Genomic DNA, 17,286 nt, shown 5'->3' with positions numbered 1-17,286 from the left:
AAACTTACCTTGTCTACTATGCTTTTGCTTGTTACCTCCCCACTACTGAGCCTCAACTCTTTTTTCTTTAAGTTGAAGATAGCATTTACACTTGAATTGAAAGCAACCTGTTGGGGATTTACTCATTTTTCCCTGAATATCTCCCATGTATTCATAAGGTATACATGTTTTTAAACTTGTCTACTTTTTTCTCATTTTAATCTGTAATTTGTTACAGAGGGTCCCATCTAAGAATTCCGCAAAGGTAGAGAGAAAATTATTTTTCCTCCCCTATTACAAGTTGGGCAGTTTTTCCCAAAGCTAAACAAGTCTCAACTTACAATCCAAAAATCATATTCGTACATATTTTGACAGCTACTTTGATATTATTTCCAAACAAAAGCTACCATGCAATTATGTACAGAAGCCCTATTCATTATGACCAAAGGAAAAAAAGGAATGAGAAACTCTTACAACAGATGACTGTGTGGGAACCCACTCAGACATCAAGAGTTGTCATAGGGACCAGGCACAGTGGCTCATGCCTGTAATCCCAGCACTTTGGGAGGCTGAGGCAGGTGGATCACGAGGTCAGGAGATCGAGACCATACTGGCTAACATGGTGAAACCTTGTCTCTACTAAAAAAAAAATACAAAAAAAATTAGCCGGGTATGGTGGCGAGCACCTGTTGTCCCAGCTACTCGGGAGGTTGAGGCAGGAGAATGGCATAAACCTGGGAGGTGGAGCTGGTAGTGAGCCAAGATCGTGCCACTGCACTCCAGCCTGGGCAACAGAGCAAGACTCTGTCTCAAAAAAAAAAAAAAAAAAAAAAAAGTTGTTATAAAGATTATTTAAATGAAAACATTTGAGATACTGAAGATAAAGAAATCTTACCAGAACTTACTTAATCTAATTATAGCAGAGCTCCCAGAATATACAGCTGCCATTAACCCCATCCAAGGAGTTTCTTTCAAGTTCAGCTGCCAGGAAGACAGCCTACTCATTCCCATTGGCACTGACAAATGAAAATGAAATCATAAGCTCCCAACTGACTGAACAGACCCACTCTTGGCTGAGGGGATCCCAGAGTGACTTTCAAAACTCAGCTCTCGGATTTAAGAGGGTCCCATATTAGAATTCCATAAAGGTACAGAGAAAATTATTTTTCCTCCCCTATTACAAGTTGGGCAGGATGGGATGACAGGGGTCAGATACACCTCATTATACCCCCTCCTTTGCTAACCATGATGAGGCTTTCTTCCCTAAGGCTTTAACGGAAACAAGCCTTTCAAAAGACTCCACCAATGATTTCAACCAACTGCCTGAAGCTGCCTCCCCTCTCTTGCCTGATAAGAGACCACCCATGATGGAGAGGTTCTGGACAGCATACACAGGATGCGCAGAGCGAGTTTTCATATCCTCTGTTTCACCTTTTAATGTCAGAGGGCTAAAAACTCCACCCTGGGATCACACTAACACTGCCATTTTTTTGTACATTGGACCCATGAAGGAGCAAGAAACTCAATTGCGCATGCATGCATTTCTCCTTTCAGAAATATACATGACTCCTCCTAGAGCTTATTAAGTATGTGTATTTGGCCACGCCACTCAGTATACATTAGTATTTCCTTTCCCTCTCCCTTGAAGTGTCTGTTTCTGACTTCTGGCTGGAGGTTATGCTTCCTAGCCTGTCAGGACTATCCTGCAGGCTGCAACCCTTTATAGGAAATAAATCTCTCACTGGGTGCAGTGGCTCATGCCTGTAATCAAAGCACTTTGGGAAGCCGAGGCGGGTGGATCACCTGAGACCAAGAGATGAAGACCGTCCTGGCCAACATGGTGAAACCCCGTCTCTACTAAAAATACAAAAATTAGCTGGGCATGGTGGTGCATGCCTGTAGTCCCAGCTACTTGGGAGGATGAGGCAGGATAATCGCTTGAACCTGGGAGGTGCAGCCTGCAGTGAGCCAAGATCACTCCACTGCACTCCAGCCTTGGCAACGAGAGTGAAACTCCAACTCAAAAAAACAAAAATATAATGAAATCTCTCCTTTCCGAATTTATGAAGCTCATCATTCTTCATTTGACAGCTTTAAAAAGTTCAAAAAGACCTTCCATACTCTCCCACATTTCTACTCATTGAATTACAAGTTCTTAGGCATCCCAAATGATTCACAAAATGGAGATTTCTATTTTGTTAATATAGAAATAGATTATATTATTTCTATATTATAATATAATATAGAAATAGATTATATTATTTCTATATTATAATATAATATAGAAATTATATATAATGTTAATAATATGTTAATAATATTAATATATTATTAACATTATATTATTAGGTTATTAATAATATTATATTATTATATTATTATATTGTAATTCAATGAGTAGAAATGTAGCATTGCAAAATTCATTTATAAAATCCTCTAAAAGTGTTCTATTCTAACTTGGCTTGGAAAAAAATAATCATTTATAAATAAATATTCCCCAAACTCCTAGAAATATAGGAACTGATCCAAATGTTTTTCCAGTTAACGCAATTTGGATACAATTTAGTTAAATAAGATAAATTTAATATTTTTTGTGTAATAAAACAACTATGTCTTCAGAGTTATCACTATTAAATATAAAACAAACAAGTTTCTTTTTTTTTTTTTTTTTTTTTTGAGATGTAGTCTCTCTCTGTCACCCAGGCTGGGGTGCAGTGGTGCGATCTCAGCTCACTGAAGTCTCCACCTCCTGGGTTTACGCCATTCTCCTGCCTCAGCCTCCCAAGTAACTGGGACTACAGGCACCTGCCACCATGCCCAGTTAATTTTTTTTGTAGTATTTTTAGTAGAGACAGGGTTCCACAGTATTAGCCAGGATGGTCTTGATCTCCTGACCTCATGATCCACCCACCTCGGCCTCCCAAAGTGCTGGGATTACAGGTGTGAGTCACTGTGCCCGGCCAACAAACAAGTTTCTATTCTGCTTGAGTGCTTGCAAGAAGCTAATATTATACTTACTAGATAATTAGAATCAAATCTATAAGCTTTAAGATTTTAAATCTTCATTTTTATGAAAAACATATTTCCTCTTTTTTATGGTGAAAAGATATACATCTATTTAGAATCAGCCACCTGGACTCAGTTTAGATGATCCCAAGTTTGTTGGCAACATCCAAAGCATCGTAATCAGGAGCCAGTCAAACATTTGCCTTCTTCTCTCCATCGGGCCGAATCAGGACGTTGACTGTGGCCACATCCATGTCCCAGAGCTTCTTCACAGTCTGTTTGATCCGGTGCTTGTTGGCTTTAACATCGACAGTGAACACAAGCGTGTTGTTGTCTTCTATCTTCTTCATGGCTGACTCAGTGGTCAGTGGAAACTTGATGATAGCATGGTGGTCAGGCTTGTTTCTCCGGGGGGCGCTCTTCCCAGGATATCTGGGCTCCTCCGCAGTCACAGTGTCTTGGGATGCTGGAAGGTGGGTGACGTGCAGATCTTCTTTTTTGGGGGGGCTGTGGACACATTTCAACACTGCCTTCTTGGCCTTTAAAGCCTTTGCTTTGGCTTTGGCTTTAGGAGGGGCAGGAGCTTCCTTCTTCGCTTTTGGTGCCATGCTGTGAAAAGTGGAAAACAATATTTCAATAATAATTTTTTTACAGTAAATCTGCCTAATAGTAGTTTCCAAAATACTTTTGGTAATTTTTAACCTTAAAGTTAAGCTAAGTAAAATATTTCCATTAAATATCTAGATCATTTATAAATAAGATACAATACTAAAACATTAATTACTGGACATAAGTAATTCAACTTTATATACTTTTCGCTTATTTTTACAGAGAAACTAGATATTTTGGCCTGTTAATAAACATATTTTTGCCTACCACACTGTACTATGTACTATGAAAAACTACCACACTGCACTGTGTACTATGGGAAACATAGGTACTATGAGAAAACACATCCCGATGCTGGGAGATGGTATACTCATACATTTTCTAATCTACTACAGAATGCTAACATATGACAGTTTAAAACGGTCTATGTCTTAGTTTTCTCTGGAAAATAAAAGTATTAAAATTATAATCAATATATGTAAATAAAACTACTAGAAACAAGCCAGGCACAGTGGTTCATGCCTACAATCCCAGCACTTTGGGAGGCCAAGATGGGTGGATCATGACTTCAGGAGATTGAGACCATCCTGGCTAACACGGTGAAACCATGTCTCCACTAAAAATACAAAAAATTAGCTGGGCACGGTGGCAGGCGCCTGTTGTCCCAGCTACTCAGGAGACTTAGGCAGGAGAATGGCATGAACCCAGGAGGTAGAGCCTTCAGTGAGCTGAGATCATGCCACCACACTCCAGCCTGGGGGACAGAGCGAGACTCTGTCTCAAAAAAAAAAACAAAAAACACTACTAGAAATAATAGAATAACTAGAAACAACTCTATGCAAAGTATGTAAGAAAAGTAGGGCATGTTTTGCAAGAAAAATAGGATGTAATATTTTATAAGGAAAACCATACAAAATATACAAATAAAAAGAGATACCTAACCTTCCCTGTGTTATATTTGTATGGGTAAAATGTTATGTTTTCAGAAATTATATAAAATTCCTGGAAATTTGTCAACGTCCTCCTTATTCATGCTATGTGCTGGTATAGAGTTATGAGTCATAATTGCAGTTATTATTTTAAAGGCTGTACGCCACAGAAAAAAAAATCAGATATCTTTGTCAGTTGTGGTATAATGAACTCTCATCAGATCTTTCATCACAGCCATTTCATACCTTTTGTCATTGAGATATTATTTCCCACTGATGCTTTCCTGAAAGCTCCTGCAATCAGCTACAGGTCAGAATGCTTGTCTCCAACACAGGACTCCCTCTGAGAGTCACCCGTCTGCTCACCGAGAGAAATGCGTATCTGAGTGCCTCATCAGGAGAGGGTAACCGGCAACTCAAAAGAATGAAAGCATTTGTCTCTTACGTACCTATGACCTGGAAGCTCCCGGTCTGGCCTTCTCTTCAAGTTGTCTCACCTTTCTGGACTGAAGCAAGGTACATCTTTCACACATTGATCGATGTCTCATGTCTCCCTAAAGTGTGTAAAACCAAGCTGGGCCCCGACCACCTTGGGCCCGTGTTGTCAGGACCTCCTGCGGAGGCATCATGGGCGCATCCTCAAACTTGGCAAAATAAACTTTCTAAAAAATCTGAGACCTGTCTCAGATTTTCAGGGTTCACACATGTAATGTAGGATGTCAATGTTTATAAAACAGACATTATTCTATCTACTATTTAAAATATGCTGCCAATTAACCTTTGACTTTCTCAACAAAATAAAAAACGTTGATGAGGTACAAATAATATATTTAAACTTAAATAATGTTGCAAGTTTTAATATGCCTACTTTTCAATTTTTCAATACTATTTTTACTAATTTAACACTGTAAGAAAAATGAGTAATGAAAACATGAATAAAAGCGTTTACAGGGGGTGCACATGTTTCCTCCAGCCTCTGTCCATCTCCAGCTTTCATCCCAACTGTCCTGACAGTGGCTCTAAGCATTTCTCCTTTCTCTATACCAAGATCTCCTGCTGAAGCAAACCCAAATCTTATCACGTGTTATGACACGCCGTGATGATGAACAACCAAAGCCTCGAGGAAAGGATGCTTTTGTAAAACAAGACTTGTAGAACATAACGTGTGAAGTAAAGCCCATGGCAGAGCTCCCTCTTTAGCACACGGGGGCAGACAGGAAGCTTTTGCCTCACCTTCCTCACTGGCCCGCAGCCACGTCTCCCCAGGTCAGTCTTGAGGACAACGAAACTCTGGTCTTCACTGTGGACACACTGCCAGGTGCTCCAAAGCCATGGCCTCTTCTCGGGTGGGTCCTGAGGAGAACAAAGCTCTGGTTCTAATCCTAACCCCAATCCTGTCTCTAGACTTTGACCCTGACCCTAAACCCTGATCCCTACCCTGGTCCCTAATTCTGACCCTGACTTTGACCTTGACTCTGATCTTGACCCTGACCATGACCCCACCTCTAACCATACTTCCGGCCCTGACTCTGACACAGATCCTAATCCTAACACAAACCCTACTATTATCTTTACAAGCTATCTCTAATCTTACCCCCTACTGCTAAATAGCTGTACCCAAAAGCACTTATTAAATTATTTAACTTTTTTCCCTTGAATTCTCTAAGGACATCCTAAAGGAGACGTCTTTATATATTTTGCAGTCCCTCTGAGTGGTATGGCTTCTGATAGGAAGTTCTAATACTTTGCAAGACATAAAAAGTTTGGAGAGTAACAGCACGGGGTTGTTAGGGATGCATGTTGGCATTCACAATAGTCACTGGTGCTGTTCTCCAAATATTTTAAGTTCAGTTTTTATTAATGCATTCTGACTATTCCAACCCACCTGCTTAAATTTTTGTATGACCACATAGCTTTTTTTGTGTGTGTGTGCCAATGGAGGTGAGAAGAAATAACATGTGACTTTTTCAGGAGAAATCTCTAAGAACAGAGTTCTATTCAGCATGCTTTTTTCTCTTTTCTATAGCAATAATTTTAGCAATATTAATAGCTTCAAAAACTAACTTAGCTATTAGGTTTTTTAAAATGTCTTTTGTCTTCCAGTTTGTAAGCCACACTGATCAGGACTACAGAGTTGAATTATTAGAAGTGATAAAGGAAAGATAATGCTTATCTTTTGAAAACATGAATTACCTGTTTAATGGGCACAAACAAGTTTTGTTCTATTCATCAGGTAATACACAAAACTTTACACAAAAAGTGAGGGTCAGGGAATGCAGAGAACATAAGAAAACACAAATTACTCACTCCGTTGCATTCTAGGAAAGCAGCAGAAAACAGACTACGCTACCCGCCAACAATGAGCAAGTGTCCTAATTGTTGTCACCCAGGCTGGAGTGCAGTGGCATGATCTCGGCTCACTGCAACCTCTGCCTCCCAGATTCAAGTGATTCTCCTGCCTCGGTCTCCCGAGTAGCTGGGACTACAGGCTCCTGCCACCACGCCCAGCTAATGAATCTTTATAGTTTTCTGCATGTAAGATCATGTCATCTGCAAACAGAGATAATTTTACTTCTTCCTTTCAATTTGGATGCCTTTTGTTTATTTTACTGGCCTAATTGTTCAGGCTACGACTTCCAGGACTATATTGAATAGCAGTAGTAAGACTGAAAATCCTTACCTTGTTTATGATATTAGAAGAAAGGCTTTCAGTTTTTCATCATGACTGTGAAGTTAAAAACAGGCTTTTCAGCTGGGCGCGGTGGCTCAGGCCTATAATCCCAACACTTTGGGAGGCCGAGGTGAGCGGATCACGAGGTCAGGAGATCAAGACCATCCTGGCTAACACGATGAAGCCCCGTCTCTACTAAAAAGGTAAAAAATTAGCCGGGTGTGTTGGTGGGCACCTGTAGTCCCAGCTACTCGGGAGGCTGAGGCAGGAGAAGGGAGTGAACCCAGGAGGCGGAGCTTGCAGCGAGACGAGATTACGCCACTGCACTCCAGCCTGGGTGACAGAGAGAGACTCCATCTCAGAAAAAAAAAAAAAGGGGGGGGCTTGTCTTATACAACCTTTTTATGTTGAGGTGATTTCCTTCTATTCCTAGTTTGTTCAGTGTGTTTGTCAGGAAAGATCAATTTACATTTTAAAAATTAATGTAACAGATACCTTATTAGGTATATCTTAATAGATATGATGAAACAAAGATGAAGTTTTATCTATTTTTTTAAATCTTAAGAAAATTAGCAATGCCCCTAATAGAAGCATAGGCCTTAATGACACTTCAGAAAACATTTCCAAATAGCCCTTGGATAATACTTGGAATCATCACTCTCTGATCCAGAATTCTCTGTCTCTGATGAAAAACTCCAGAGTTAGACCGAGCATGGTGGCTCACACCTCTAATCTCAGCACTTTGGGAGTCCGAGGCAGGTGGATCACCTGAGGTCAGGAGTTCGAGACCAGCATCGCCAACGTGGAGAAACTCTGTCTCTACTAAAAATACAAAAATTAGCCAGGTGTGGTGGTGCACACCCATAGTTCCCAACAACTTGCAAGGCTGAGACAGGAGAATCGCTTGAGTCCAGGGGGTGGAAGTTGCAGTGACCGGAGATTGTGCCACTGCACTCCAGCCTGGGCAACAGGGAGACTCCGTATCAAAAAAAAAAAAAAAAAAGAGAGAATCTCTAGAGTTTGGAAATATTTACCAAGCAAACCACTGATTTCTCATCACCTTTTAGTCAAACCTCCTTGGATGGCCTTCAGAGTGGAACAGAGTAAACACCAGAAGGTAAGTATTTCCCAAATGCCATTGACAAGAAACTTTCCTCATAGATGCAAATACAGGTAAGAGAAGGAGAATGTACAGACTATCCTAGGAACTACTGCCTTCCTTTCCTGATCTCTTTAGCACAGTGTCTGACGTCATCATTCTTTTAAGAGTTAATAAAAATAGCAACAATAATCGCTACCATGGTGTTATTTTCTCAGTATTTTCAGACTTTATTTTCAGCATTTTACATGAATAAACTTTATGTATAGTACCTATTCAACTTTACATATAGGACCTATTAAGTAGATGCTATAACTATAGCCATTTTACAGATGAGAAAACTGAGGTATAAAAATGTTCAATTATATCCCTGGGCTCACATTCAGTGTTGGTGCAGTCTCATACAAAAATCCTTCTCCAAAGCACTTACAAGATCATTAAAAGTTCATAGTTTTTTAAAGTTTATGTTCTCTTACCCACATGTCTTTACATCATTCGTCCAACTGATTTTTCAACCTCAGTTTTTCTCTGTTATGGTAAAGTGAGATTTGCACTAAAACACTCTGATTAAGGGAAGCTTCCAAGTAAATAGACAATTCATACTGTGGATGGTCCCAGAAGGAGATAGGGTCCCTACCCTCATAAGGGACCCATTCTGATCAGAGGAAACAGCTTCCAGCCCTGAGGAGTTTCAGGTTTGAAGATTGAGAAACAACAAATAAGAAAATGGTTTAGGACTTCATATAGGTTACACCCTATTAAGTAAAAATGTATTCTTCTGGAATCGATTTCAAATGCTCATTCCTGTAGAAGGCAGTAACAGCTCCTTCCTCTGGGCTCCAGTTAGGGAACTGTCATGTTGTTTGGAATTATTTGTTTAGCCTGCCTGCTGCTTCTTCATTGTGAGCTCTTCAGGAGTCTAGTCCATACCTGATTCTTCTCAGAACTCCCAAGCCCAGCTCAGGGCCTCTGACAGCCTCCTGAGTGTTTTTTGTTTTTTGTTTTTTGTTTTTTTGAGACGGAGTCTTGCTCTGTCGCCCAGGCTGGAGTGCGGTGGCGCAATCTCGGCTCACTGCAAGCTCCGCCTCCCGGGTTCACGCCATTCTCCTGCCTCAGCCTCTGACCATGATTTGTCTTGTCTGATCACGGGCCTCCCAAAAGTGCCGGGATTACAGGCGCGGAGCCACTCGCCTGGAGTGTTTTCTGAATGACTGATTCCAAGTTTATGAATTCAAACCACAAGTAACAGGGTCAGAGATGCCGAAAATATCTTTGAGTTAGATTTCCAACCAGAGATGATATCAGACTATGAGATAATTTTCGTTTCTTTATTTTTCTGTAGGCAAGGGGTGGCTCACATGTGGGTCTGGCTCTTTCGCCCAGGTTGGAGTGCAATGGCTCAACCCCTCAGCTTACTGTGCTCCATCTCCTAGGTTAGTGTGATCCCTCCCGCCTCAGCCTCCGAGTAGCTGGGACCACAGGCATGCACCACCATGCCTGGTTATTTTTGAGACGGAGTTCGCCTGTCACCAGCTGGAGTGGCAGGCCGGATCTCAGCGCTCACTGCAAGCCTCGGGCCTCCCGGGTTCACGCCATTCTCCCTGCCTCAGCCTCCCCTGAGTAGCTGGGATCACAGGCTTCCCACCATGCCCGGCTAATTTTTGCATTTTAGTAGAGAGACGGGTTTCACTGTCAGCCAGGGATGGTCTCGATCTCCCGACCTCGTGATCCGCCCATCTCGGCCTCCCACAGTGCTGGGATTACAGGCTTGAGCCACCGCGCCCGGCCCAACCCGGCTAATATTTATGTGTTTTGTACAGACAGGGTTTTGCCATGTAGCTCAGGCTGGTCTTGAACTCCTGGGCTCAAGCCATCCTCCCACCTCAGCCTCCCAAAGTGCTGGGATTACAGATGTGAGCCACCACACCCAGTCTGTGAGAAAAATTATTTATTTATTTTATTTTATTTTTGAGACAGAGTTTCACTCTTGTCACCCAGGCTGGAGTGCAGTGGCGCGATCTTGGCTCACTGCAACCTCCACCTCCTGAGTTCAAGTTGTTCTCCTGCCTCAGCCTCCCAAGTGGCTGGAATTACAGGGGCCTGCCACCACACCCAGCTAGTTTTTTGTATTTTCTGTAGAGACGGGGTTGGCCGGACTGGTCTAAAACTCCTGACCTCAGGTGATCTGCCTTCCTCGGCCTCCCAAAATGCTGGGATTATAGGTGTGAACCACTACACCCAGCGAGGAAAATTATTAATCTCACATTCGTACTGTATTAAGTAGCTCAAAAAACACTTAGTGAACATTATTATCTTTCGTGTTCACTACAATATTAAGAATTAGCGCCAGGGGTAGTGGCTCACACCTGTAATCCCAGCACTTTGAGAAGCGGAGGTGGGCAGATCACCTGAGGTCAGGAGTTTGAGACCAGCCTGGCCAACATGGTAAAACCCCATCTCTACTAAAACTACAAAAATCAGGTGGGCATGGTGGTGGACACCTGTAATCCCAACTACTCAGGAGGCTGAAGCAGGAGAATCACCTGAACCTGGGAGATGGAGGCTGCAGTGACCTAAGATTGTGCCACTGCACTCCAGCTTAGGCAACAGTGAGACTCCCTCTCACAAAAAAAAAAAAAAAGAATTAAAAAATTAGCATGGGCTGGGTGCGGGGGCTCTTGCCTATAATGCCAGCACTTTGGGATGCTGAGGTGGGTGGATCACTTGAGGTGAGGAGTTCGAGACCAGCCTGGCCAACCTAGCGAAACCCTGTCTCTAATAAATACACAAAAATTAGCTGGGTGTGGTGGTGCCTATAATCCTAGCTTCTCGGGAGGCTGAGGTAGGAGAATCTCTTGAATCTGGGAGGTGGAGGCTACAGTGAGCTGAAATCGTGCCACTGCATTCCAGCTTAGGCAACAGAGCAAGACTCCAAAAAAAAAAAAAAAAAAAAAGCAAGCATGCATGTCAATTTCTGGATCAGGAAACTAAAGAGAATTAGCTAACAATACACCCTTATTCAAGCAGACAAGCAGAATTGGTACAGGAATTAACTAATCTAATTCCAAAGCCAAATATTCTTTCCAGGATATGGCAACATGCAACTTTGACATCATTTTCTTAGTTGTCTAGATATATTTTTGCCAATCATCTCTTTGTTCTGTTCCCAACCTTACTGCCCTATTACCTCATTTTCTGCATATGCTTTGTCCCTCTGCTTTTCTACATTTCCCTTTCCATCAAAAGTCTACTAGTTTATGGAAGATTCCCTCCTTCTCTCTGTAAGCCCTTACCCCCTTCTTTCACAGATCTCGTTGATTCTCCAGCTAGTCTTCCCAAGTATTCTTCCTCCTTCCCTTTAACTTATACAGAACATTTTGAGAGACAGTTGAAGGAAAGAGCCTTAAGACATGGTTTAGAGTCCCAGATTCACTACCCACTTAGACCTTTTCTTTTCCCTCTAGTATTTAGACACTCTAGGTATTTCCAAGGTTTGAACATTAACTAGAGTCATGCATATGAAAACATGTTGCAAGCCATAAAGAACTAAAGAAGTGCATGTTATCTTTTAATATGTGACTCTCACATTAAAGGAAATGCCCAAGACATCATTCAGTAATGAATCTAGTTTGAAAGAATTGTCAGGAACGCCAAATTTACTGAGTACAAGTGGCTCAGAGCAGGCTCAGAAACCAGCGTCCCCTCCTGGAGAAGCAAGTACCTCTGGACAGCACTCTAGACTAAAACTGGGTAAGAAAAAGTATGGGGGGACTTTAGTCCCTCTATGTCCTCTAGAAAGGTTGATGAGTATGGTCTACCTATATGGGGTGGACTTTGGAGAGGCCTGGGCTTAAGCTGGACTCAACTGTGAGAGCAAAAGTTAGATGCAGTATTTTGTTAAAATTATTTATTTGTTCACTGAGACAGTCTCACTCTGTCACCCAGGCTGGAGTGCAGTGGCGTGATCTCGGTTCACTGCAACCTCTGCCTCCATGAAAATAGCGATTTTCATGCCTCAGTCACCCAAGTAGCTGGGATTATAGGCGTGCACCACCATGCCCAGCTGATTCTTGTATTTTTAATAGAGACAAGGTTTCACCATGTTGACCAGGCTGGTCTCAAACTCCTGGCCTCAAGTGATCTGCTCACCTCAGCCTCCCAAAATTCTGGTATTACAGGCTTGAGCCACCATGCCCAGCCTTGGATACACTATTGAATAGCATGTAAGAACATTAACTTTGGTCACTCACTTGAGTTATAATCCACGTAGAAGCACTGGGGCCTTGGGCAAATCTTATAAATTATCTGAGCTCCTGAATGGTAATCTGTAAAATGAGACCAAGTATATACAGCTCATATATTGCTTGAAATCATTAAATTAAATATAAATGAATTGATACATGCAAGGCGTCCAGTAAATACCTCTGATAATAGATCTTCTTTTGTGCATTTCTACATTTCCTCTCCCATCACATGTCAACTAGTTTATAGAAGATCTCTGATACAGATTATACTTTCTTGGTGTTGTATGTCCAGGCCTTTGTTCAATGCCTAAGATGAAATGTGCCCTCAAGAAATATTTCATAAATGAATAAATGCATGAATGAACCATTTTGTAAGTAGAAAGGTTGGGAGGTTAATGGGATAATGAGAACAGCCAGAAACTAAAATTGAATAGGCATCTGTAGTCAGTGTAGGTGTGGGGTCTAAGTCTCTCTGAAGCAGTAAAGAAGGGAAGACTAGAGTATGTAGAAAGGTAGATGCTAATTTGATGGTAGAAGATTTCACATTTTCTTATGAAACAAGGACGAACACTCCAGACTCCCAATTTTACCCATCTACTCTTCTCCAACCTAGAGCTCAGGAGGAAGGAGGCTGAAGGAAAGATGTATAGCCTGAGAGAAAGAAAGGGTCATGCATACAAAGAGGTCAGTGAGCTGCAGGATGATGACTACCTCTGTCGGCCCTTTTGGCCACTCTCACAGCTTGCTGTTCTGTCCTGGTACAATAATTTCATCATTTGGCCCACAAATCATTCCTTCACTCTAATGAATTAGAGTATAAGATTGGGGCTAAATAATGTGAGCACCGAACTCTTTCTGAAGCTCTTCTATCGAGGAACATGCATTATAACTTTCCTAATCCCTGCTTCCCTCACTTCCAGATTGAGATGTGTCAGAACTTCTTCATTGACAGCTGTGCTGCTCATGGGCCCTACATTTGTAAAGGACAGTGCAGTGAACAAAGGGCATCCCAACCGTTCAGCCCTCAGTCTGCCCCCGGGGCTGAGAATTGGGCCATCAGGCATCCCTCAGGCTGGGCTTGGAGTATGGAACGAGGCATCTGATCTGCCGCTGGGTCTGCACTTTGGCCCCTATGAGGGCCGAATTACAGAAGACAAAGAGGCAGCCAACAATGGATACTCCTGGCTGGTAAGAAGAGCCTACTGTTTCCCTGTTCTGTCTTCCCACATCCCTTCTGTGCCTTTGGTGAGATATCACCTTCTACATGTTAGGGTATAGGTATGGATAACATGGTTAGCTCTGTGTACTCAAGGGTCCTTGCATGAACATGGAACTCCTATGTAGAGATCAGAGGGTACCTGGGAGCAAAGTGGTACAAAGACAAAGAAGTGCATCCTCCCTTGTGGAGCTTCTGCTCTGACTAGACAAACCAACTGAGGTGTATAGATGATGACTAAGGTGCAGGCCATGTGGTCTCAGTTGGCAGTTGAAGCTCTGCAGGCCCAAAGGCCATTGATGACAGTGGAGTAAAATAATTCTTCTGATTTTTACCCTCTAAAAAGCTTTACCTTATTTTTCTGAAACTCAGATCACCAAGGGGAGAAACTGCTATGAGTATGTGGATGGAAAAGATAAATCCTGGGCCAACTGGATGAGGTAAGGCCAGTAGCTCTCTGACTTTCAGACAGAACCTTCATCTCTCACAAACCTGGATCTCCTTCTTTCTCATTATGCCTCCTTCAATGATTTTCACATCCCCTATTTCTATTTTTCTCCATACAATGCTGTTTTATACCGTCAACATTTAGAAATAAAAAACAAAAATATAGATATTATGATTTATTGATATCAAAACATAAATATGTATGTTAGACAAAATTGAGGCACCAAGATAAACCTTGAGAAGCCTAGATTCATGGGGGACACTGAATTCATGCTTTAATATATGTAATCCACATTTATTAAGCACTTAGTATGTTCCAGGTTAGGAAGTGAAGTTCACTACTTGAACAGAAGCGAGCTTCAGGATGACCCAGGTGGCGGGCGCCTATAGTCTCAGCTACTCGGGAGGCTGAGGCGGGAGAATGGCGTGAACCCGGGAGGCGGAGCTTGCAGTGAGCTGAGATCACGCCACTGCACTCCAGCCTGGGAGCACAGCGAGACTCCGTCTCAAAAAAAAAAAAAAAAAAAAAAGAGTAACTGGGGATCAGCATGAGACCTGGGGTCAGTGTGAGACCTGGGGGTCAGTGTGAGGTGAGAGGAGAGTGTTGCAGGGGATTGTCAGGGAAAGTTTCTCTTAGGAGACAGCATTTGAGAAGTGCAAGTGCCTGTGGGCCAAGAGTTCCAGGCACAGGGCGCAGCTAGTGCAATGGTCCTGAGGCCAGAAATAGTTCAGCTTTGGTTCATTCTTGGAAAACAGGCTGCGGTGGGTCATCCCCTCAGAGCTGCTCCAGTTTCCAGGTGAGAGAGAATGGTGGGCAGGATGAAGGTGGGGAGCACGGAGGTAAGCCTGAGCAGGGATATATTTTGAAACAAGACTTCCTGTTGTTTTTGAAATGGGCTCAGACTGAATGAAATAACTCAAACATGAATACTTGATGTGCAGCCTGAGAAAGAGCATATTCTCATTTTATGATTTGTGGAATCTGAAATAGAAGCAGTTCATGCACCTAGTTGGGGCAGCAGGACCGAGTCCTTTAGTCAGTGGGACCTGGACCACTCTGTGTTGGCCAACCTGAATCCCACCTCGTGATGGACAAGCAGGCACATAACAGTCCTCAATTAAATATGTCCTTTTGAATGAGGAGACTCAAATTCAGATTTGCTCACACATCTTCTCTTTAACCACATTTGTGGATCTCCAGGCTGAGTGTTCCTAATAGATCCTTTTCCCCTCTTAGGAAGTCACTAAGGACAATCTCACCTAAGTCACCAAGAGTGTTATTTCTCAATAGAATAAAATAACTGAAGCCTTCGTGTCAGCAAAAGTGCCCAGGGACCAGGAAGGGAGGATGTAGCAGAGGGTGATCAGGGAAGACTATAGGACTTGTGGGGGAAGGTCACTGCAGTTCCATCTATGTAAGGAATGACGCTGCCCCTGGTGCTGCTTGAGGTTTTACCTCGTCTGGCTGATGTGTCGAAAAGGCCCAAGATGTGGGATTTCTGAATTTTTTAAGATGTAGTGAATAAAGGTAGAATGGAAAAATGGACTGTAAAGGTCCATCCAGCACTTGCTAGGAGAGAGTTTGCATTGTTAACATATGAAGAATGACTGGTTTTCATTTGATCTTCATACCTTTGTATGTGGTAAGGCCTGAACAAAACGTCTACCCTGACCAAAAACTTCCTCTTTCAGAACCAAAGCCAGAGATCTATCCATGCCCCTCATGCTGTCTGGCCTTTTCAAGTCAGAAATTTCTGTCAACATGTGGAACGCAATCACTCCTCTCAGAACTTCCCAGGACCATCTGCAAGAAAACTCCTCCAGTCAGAGAATCCCTGCCCAGGGGATCAGAATCAGGAGCAGCAATATTCTGATCCATCCAGCTGTAATGACAAAACCAAAGGTCAAGAGATCAAAGAAAGGTCCAAACTCTTGAATAAAAGGACACGGCAGAGGCAGATTCTAAGGGCTTTTACTAGCCCACCCAAAGGACAAATGGGGAGCTCTAGAGTGGGAGAAAGAATGATGAAAGAAGAGTTCAGAACAGGCCAGAAAGCGAATCCAGGGAACACAGGCAAATTATTTGTGGGGGTAGAAATCTCAAGAATTGCAAAAGTCAAGTATGGAGAGTGTGGGCAAGGTTTCAGTGGTAAGTCAGATGTTATTACACACCAAAGGACACACACAGAGGGGAAGCCCTACGTCTACAGGGGGTGTGGGCAGGGCTTTAGCATTAAGTCAAACCTCCTCAGACACCAGAGGATACACACAGGTGAGAAGCCCTAGTCTGCAAGAAGAATGAGTAAGTCTTTAGTAATAAAACCTTATCTCAATAGCCACAAGAAGACAAATGTGGTCACCACACATTTGCACACCCCAGCTCTGAGGTGGCTTCAGCGGAAATCTGCTAACCCCTTACATTCTCCGAGAGTGTAAAGAGATCAGAAATAACTAATTAAACAAACCCACCAGTTTCATGACTATAGATGAGGAAGAACAGGGGATAGTTCTGTAAGTGTTCGGGGGACGTCAACATGTATGGTTCTTTCCCGCACTGATCCCCTCCATTTTTTGTTTTTTGCCTCCCATTCTAACAAATTTCATCTCCATACAAATCTGAACCCCGAGTGTATACCTCATTCTTCCCTTATCACTGAAGGCAAGAAGAGTCCAGAAAGGCCACAGAGAACTCATACGTTCAGCTCAAGTCTCCACAGGAATTCAACCCCCAGAAAGATACGTCCATCTGAAACTGGAGTCCATCTGGTTTCACTATTGGAGAATCGATTCCCAAGTCCAAGAAGATAAACATAGGCTTTTAGAGAGTCGCAGCAGGAAAGGGAGCTCCCTGGTCTCCTGGGAAGTGTGGCCTCTTCTCCTAACGGACCCCTCTCCTCTGCTCGATACTCTCCTTTGGCTCCCCCTGTCTCCTCTCCTGATTTCCTCCAATCTCTGAAGCCCCAGAGGTGAAAGCCAGACAGGAACACACATGTGTGTATATGTGTTCACATGTGCTACATGCCTGCATGCATGGGTGCCCTCCGTGTGTGTATCTGTGTGAGTGTAGGGGGTTTCAAGGGTGTGTG

At 42.7% G+C, this 17,286-nt stretch overlaps 1 protein-coding gene and 1 pseudogene across 1 annotated transcript; one reads left to right on the top strand and one right to left on the bottom strand.

The window, feature by feature from the left end:
• Positions 1-3,068: 3,068 nt before the first annotated feature.
• LOC101024802 lies at positions 3,069-7,360 on the bottom strand (annotated as a pseudogene).
• A 4,501-nt stretch (positions 7,361-11,861) lies between these two features.
• LOC101024444 (probable histone-lysine N-methyltransferase PRDM7) lies at positions 11,862-16,178 on the top strand. The gene is given in 8 exon segments (XM_021931586.2): positions 11,862-12,043; positions 13,151-13,253; positions 13,457-13,504; positions 13,506-13,725; positions 14,126-14,193; positions 14,957-14,997; positions 15,849-15,954; positions 15,956-16,178. Coding segments are annotated over 8 exon segments (921 nt in total). The 5' UTR covers positions 11,862-11,889; the 3' UTR covers positions 16,137-16,178.
• The last annotated feature ends 1,108 nt before the right edge of the window (positions 16,179-17,286 follow it).

Source organism: Papio anubis, unplaced genomic scaffold (genome assembly GCF_008728515.1).
Source record: "Papio anubis isolate 15944 unplaced genomic scaffold, Panubis1.0 scaffold648, whole genome shotgun sequence".
NCBI lineage: Eukaryota > Metazoa > Chordata > Mammalia > Primates > Cercopithecidae > Papio > Papio anubis.
The sequence above is the reverse complement of the archived record's forward strand: the minus strand, read 5'-3'. Positions and strand labels throughout refer to the sequence as shown.